The sequence below is a fragment of the Musca domestica genome, unplaced genomic scaffold, assembly GCF_030504385.1.
Source record: "Musca domestica strain aabys unplaced genomic scaffold, Musca_domestica.polishedcontigs.V.1.1 196, whole genome shotgun sequence".
NCBI classification, from domain to species: domain Eukaryota; kingdom Metazoa; phylum Arthropoda; class Insecta; order Diptera; family Muscidae; genus Musca; species Musca domestica.
In genome coordinates this window covers 144145-150144 of record NW_026712248.1, presented here as the reverse complement: position 1 = coordinate 150144, position 6000 = coordinate 144145, and the positions used below count along the sequence as shown (strand labels likewise).

Here is a 6000-nt window from a genome sequence, read left to right as displayed (position 1 = left end):
GAGGTCCGTGTTAAAAAAATCTTTCAAAACGGAAGGTCCTTGTAAAAAAATCTCAAACGTTCAAGGCTACAGTAAAGGAATCCTTGTTGAAATCTTCTTAGCAAAACCAGAATTGTACTTGGGAGGGTCCTTGCAGATATATTCTTAAAAAATATCCACAATTGTATCTGTTTGGTCCTTGTTCAAAAATTCTTTAAAAATCGAGTCTATAGTTGGGAGAGTCCTTTTTTAAAAATTCTTGAAATATACCTCTTCTTAGGTGAGAGGTTCCTTGTTAAAAAAATTCATAAAAATCGCCGCTTTGAGGCAGGACCCTCCTACCTACCAATCTAAAAAATGGGATTATAATAAGAAAGATCCTTCTTCAACAATTTCTTAAAAATGCCCCGCTAATGGGTTGAAAGGTCCTTTTGTTAAAATTCTTAAAAAAAACTCGGTTATACTTTCAGGGGTTCTTTATGAAAATTTCACAAAAAATTCAACCTAGTGGTATGGAGAGGTCCGTGTTAAAAAATTCTTTAAAAACACACTTAACGTTTGGAAGGTTCGGTTAAAGAAAAATTAAACATTTAAGGTTACGGTATGGGGATCCTTGTTGAAATCTTCTTAGCAAAACCAAAATTGTACTTGGGAGGGTCCTTGCAGATATATTCTTAAACAAAAATTCACGCTTAAAGATGTTTGGCTCTGGTTCAAAAATTCTTTAAACATCAAGCCTATAGTTAGGAGAGTCCTTTTTTAAAAATTCTTGAAAAGTACCCTTTTTAGGTGAGAGGTTCCTTGTTAAAAGAATTCAATAAAAAATCGTCGCATCGAGCTAGGAGGGTCCTTGTTTAAAAAATCTTAAAATTCGGGATTTTAGTAAGAAGGATCATTTTTGAAAAATTTCTTAAAAATTACACGTTAGTGGGTTGAAAGGTCTTTTTGTTAAAATTCTTAAAAAAAAAATCAGTTATACTTTCATGGGTTCTTTTTGAAAATTTCACAAAAAAAATCCAAACTAGTGTTATGAAGAGGTCCTTCTTGAAAAATTCTTTAAAAACACACATATAGTTCGGAAGGTCTTTGTAAAAAAAAAATCTTAAACATTCACGGTTACGGTAAGGGGATCCTTGTTGAAATTTTTTCAGCAAAGCCATGATTATTGTTGGGAGGGTCCTTGCAGACAAATTCTTTAGAAATATCCACACATATAGTTGTCTGGTCCTTGTTCAAAAATTCTTCAAAAATCGAGTCTGTAGTTGAGAGCGTCCTTTTTAAAAAAATCTTGAATTTTAGGTGAGAGGTTCCTTGTTGAAAAAAATCGCAGCTAAAAGCAAGGAGGGTCCTTGTTAAAAAAAATTCATAAAAAATTTAAAAGGTCTTAAAACCACGCTATTGTTTTGGAGAGGTCCGTGTTAAAAAATTCATCAAGCAAAAAAATACATCAAGCCTATAGTTAGGAGAGTCCTTTTTTAAAAATTCTTGAAAATCACATCTTTTTAGGTGAGAGGTTCCTAGTTGAAAGAATTCAATAAAAAATCGTCGCATAGAGCTAAGAGGGTCCTTTTTTAAAAAATCGTAAAAAAGGTATTACAGTAAGGAGGACCTTTCTTAAAAATATCACGCTTTTGACTTGGAAGGACCTTGTGGAAAAATTCTTAAAAATCCACAGTTATACTTTCGAGGATCCTTGTTGAAAATTTCACAAAAAAATCCAACCTAGTGGCACTGAGAGGTCCTTGTTAAAAAAAATCCTTTATTCAAAATATCTTCATTAAAATACACAAATTTTTTGATTTTTATTTAAATTTCATTATTTAATAAATAAAAAATATATAAACTTTATACACATAACAATAATTAATGATAAAAAATAATTAATAAACAATTATATAAAAAAAATCCTTAAAATTCCTGCAACTCATTTAAATTATCCTTTTTAAGATTTCACCTTTCCCTGCACATTATCTGCATTTCTCTTAAAATTCCTGTGGTAGGGCAAGGCCAAGGTCTGCAAATTCGAATTTCGCTGTTGGCCCTGACGATATTCCTCCAGCATTTTCACAACCTGCCAACTGGGTATGTATGAGTCGAGTAGAGATTTGGAAGATCGATTGACAAAGAAGTCGGGTATCTTTTGATAGGCCGATTTGTGGTTAGGATAATTAATTAATTTTGGTCCCATGGGCCTTTCGGTGGTGGTTAGGGTTATAAAGGACGGCGGGTAGGGAAAGGTTTTCGCCGAGTAGGGTAACTGCCTATCGTTTACAAAACGCATTGGCGCATATATCACCTGTTTAGAATGTCTGGGTCCCAATGGTGGTGACAAAGTGAGCGGCGGTGATGGTGGGCCATAAACCACGGCTGGTTGGCGAGCTATGTGGTTACCAAATTTCGGTGCCGTTCCTGGCTGATAGTGTGGCCGGCTGTTGGCTTGGTGGGGAGGGCGTTGGAGATGGGGTGATGCTTCGTTGCCAGTTGCGTGTGACACAATTGCAGGCTGACGCTGCCTCTGGTGGTGTAAGTTTGGCTGCACCGTTGCCTGGGGGCTGGTGGTGTATGGCCGAGGGGTGGTTGTTGGTGGTGGGGACAGATTTATGTTTGGTGACTCTATGCTTGGAGTAATGTATGTTGTTGCCAATGGTTGTTGTTGTTGTTGTGGTTGCCTGTGCTGTTGTTGTTGATAGGCAATTTGGGTTTCTTGCCGCAATGAATGTCCATGCACCGAGGCATGTTGTTGCTGGAGTTGTTGTTGTTGTTCTTCTTCTTCTTCTTGTTGTTGCAATTGTTGGTAATACAAATGTAGTTGTTGTTGTAATTTTTGATAGTGCAACTGTTGAGGATTTGCAAGTTGAACCGCAGCTTGTTGACGATGCGGCTCCTTGCCGTAATGGTAGTGGTGTTGTTGCTGTTCCCTCTGCTGCTGCTGCGGCGAATTGTCATCGGTGTAACTGTAAAACGAAAAAAATGTAGAAAAACATGAAAATTTATTAATATTTTTGTGCAAATGAAATAACTTGCAATGATTTTAATCGCTCTTCTCAACACCAGCTCTTACAAATCGTCATGTTATTCAACAACAACAACAACATAGTACCCCCTCTGAATGGGGGGCAATAAAAAAAAGTGTCCGCATGTGTTAGCGTTATTTGGCCAAAATGTGGTTTAGTTATTGGTTAACAACCGGGCAATTTAAGCAATTTGCTGGAGAAGAGCAAAAAAAAACGTTGTTTTCATTGCCTCAATGACATTTGACGGCTTTGGCACGTTCATCGAAAACCCACAAAACACAAAAAATTGTTGGCAATTTTCTACTGGTCTTTGCCACTATTTTTTTTACCCCTCCCCTGAACATCTGCTAAATCTTTATTAGCTCTAAATCCTTGGTTTTTGAGAGATTGAGAAATCAAATTTTTTAAATTCAAAATAAAAATTTGGGATAAGATAAGAGCAAGTGATCAAGCTACTGGATTTGGGAGGGGAAACAGTGGCACAAAACAAAAGACTTAGGAAACGAACTTTTGGATTGAAATTTTGAAAAATATTTTTTAATATTTTTTAACGATATTTGGACGAAGACACAATCTGGGGGGTTTGGAGCGATTTTTTTGATGATTTTCGAGGGGGAACAGTGGCACAAAACAAAAGACTTAAGAAACGAACTTTTGGATTGAAATTTTGAAAAAAATATTTTTTAACATTTTCTTTGAGATTTTTTAACAAAGACACAAACTGGGGACTTTGGGGCTAAAAGAGCGACTTTTTTTGAGAATTTTCGAGGGGCAACCTTGGCACAAAACAAAAGACTTAGGAAACGAACTTTTTGATGGAAATTTTGAAAAAATATTTTTTAATATTTTTTAAAGATTTTTTTAAACAAAGACACAAACTGGGGCCTTTGAAGCTAAAAGATCGATTTTTTTTTGAGAATTTTTCGAGGGGGAACAGTGGCAGAAAACAAAAGACTTAGGAAACAAACTTTTTGATTGAAATTTTGAAAAAAAAAATATTTTTTTAACATTTTCTTTTAGATTTTTTTAAAAAAGACTCAAACTGGGGCCTTTGGAGCTAAAAGAGCGACTTTTTTTGAGAATTTTCGAGGGGGAACAGTGGCACAAAACAAAAGACTTAGGAAACGAACTTTTTGATGGAAATTTAAAAAAAAATATTTTTTTTTATATTTTCTTTGAGATTTTTTAACGAAGACACAAAACTGGGGCCTTTGGAGCTAAAAGAGCGATTTTTTTTTGAGAATTTTCGAGGGGGAACAGTGACACAAAACAAAAGACTAAGGAAACCAACTTTTTGATTGAAATTTTGAAAAATATTTTTTAAAATTTTTTATTTAACGATTTTTGAACAAAGACACAAACTGGGGCCTTTGGAGCTAAAAGAGCGATTTTTTTTGAGAATTTTCGAGGGGAAACAGTGGCACAAAACAAAAGACTTAGGAAACGAACTTTTTGATGGAAATTTTGAAAATTACTTTTTAATATTTTTTTTAAATTTTTTTAACAAAGACACAATCTGGGGCCTTTGGAGATAAAATATCGATTTTTTTAGAATTTTCTAGGTGGGACAGTGGCACAGAACAAAAGACTTAGGAAACAAACTTTTTGATGGAAATTTTGAAAAATATTTTTTTAACGATTTTTTAACAAAGACACAATCTGGGGCCTTTGGGGCTAAAAGAGCGGTTTCTTTGAGAATTTTCGAGGGGGGACTGTGGCACCAAACAAAAGACTTAGGAAACGAACTTCTTGATTGAAATTTTGAAAAAAAAATATTTTTTAATATTTTTTAACAAAGACACAATCTGGGGCCTTTGGGGCTAAAAGTGCGATTTTTTTTTTTGAGAATTTTCGAGGGGGAACTGTGGCACGAAACAAAAGACTTTACGATGGAAATTTTGAAAAATATTTTTTAATATTTTTTAACGATATTTGGACAAAGAAACAATCTGGGCCTTTGGACCGATTTTTTTTAGAAACGAACTTTTTGATTAAAATTAAAAAAAAATATTTTTTATATTTTCTTTCAGATTTTTTTTTAACACAGACACTAACTGGCGCCTTTGGAGCTAAAAGTGCGATTTTTTTTTTGAGAATTTTCGAGGGGGAACAGTGACACAAAACAAAAGACTTAGGAAACAAACTTTTTGATTAAAATTTTGAAAAAAAAAAAAAATATTTTTTTATATTTTCTTTGGAGCTAAAAGTGCGATTTTTTTGAGAATTTTCGAGGGGGAACAGTGGCACGAAACAAAAGACTTAGGAAACAAACTTTTTGATTGAAATTTTGAAAATTATTTTTTAATATATTTTTTTAATTTTTTAACAAAGACACAAACTGGGGCTTTTGGGGCTAAAAGAGCAATTTTTTGAGAATTTTCGAGGGGGAAGTGCGGCACGAAACAAAAGACTTAAGAAACGAAGTTTTTAATTGAAATTTTGAATAAAATATTTTTTAATATTTTCTTTAAGATTTTTTAACAAAGACACAAACTGGGGCCTTTGGGGCTAAAAGAGCAATTTTTTTGGAGAATTTTCAAAAGGGAAACAGTGGCACAAAACAAAAGACTTAGGAAACGAACTTTTTGATGGAAATTTTGAAAAAAAAATTTTTATATTTTTAAGATTTTTTTAATAATTTTCGAGGTGGAACAGTTGCACAAACAAAAGACTTAAGAAACGAACTTTGGGACGGAAATTTTGAAAAATATTTTTTAACATTTTTTTTGAGATTTTTTGACAAAGACACAAACTGGGGCCATTGGAGCTAAAAGTGCGATTTTTTTTGATAATTTTCGAGGGGGAACATTGGCACAAAACAAAAGACTTAGGAAACGAACTTTGGCATTAAAATTTAGAAAAATATTTTTTAATTTTTTTTTTCGAGGGGCACAAAACAAAGGACTTAGGAACAAAGTGGCACAAAACAAAGGACTTAGGAAACGAACTTTTTGATGGAAATTTTGAAAAATATTTTAAATTTTTTTTAACGATTTTTGAACAAAGA

At 33.5% G+C, this 6000-nt stretch overlaps 1 protein-coding gene across 1 annotated transcript in view; it reads right to left on the bottom strand.

The window, feature by feature from the left end:
- Positions 1 to 1921: 1921 nt before the first annotated feature.
- The window catches only part of LOC101887753 (myb-like protein I), a 43754-nt gene continuing 39675 nt past the window's right edge, over positions 1922 to 6000 (bottom strand). The window contains exon 6 of the mRNA XM_059121447.1: positions 1922 to 2933. Within this exon, the coding sequence (XP_058977430.1) occupies positions 1922 to 2933 (1012 nt within the window). The remainder of the gene's footprint in view (positions 2934 to 6000) is intronic.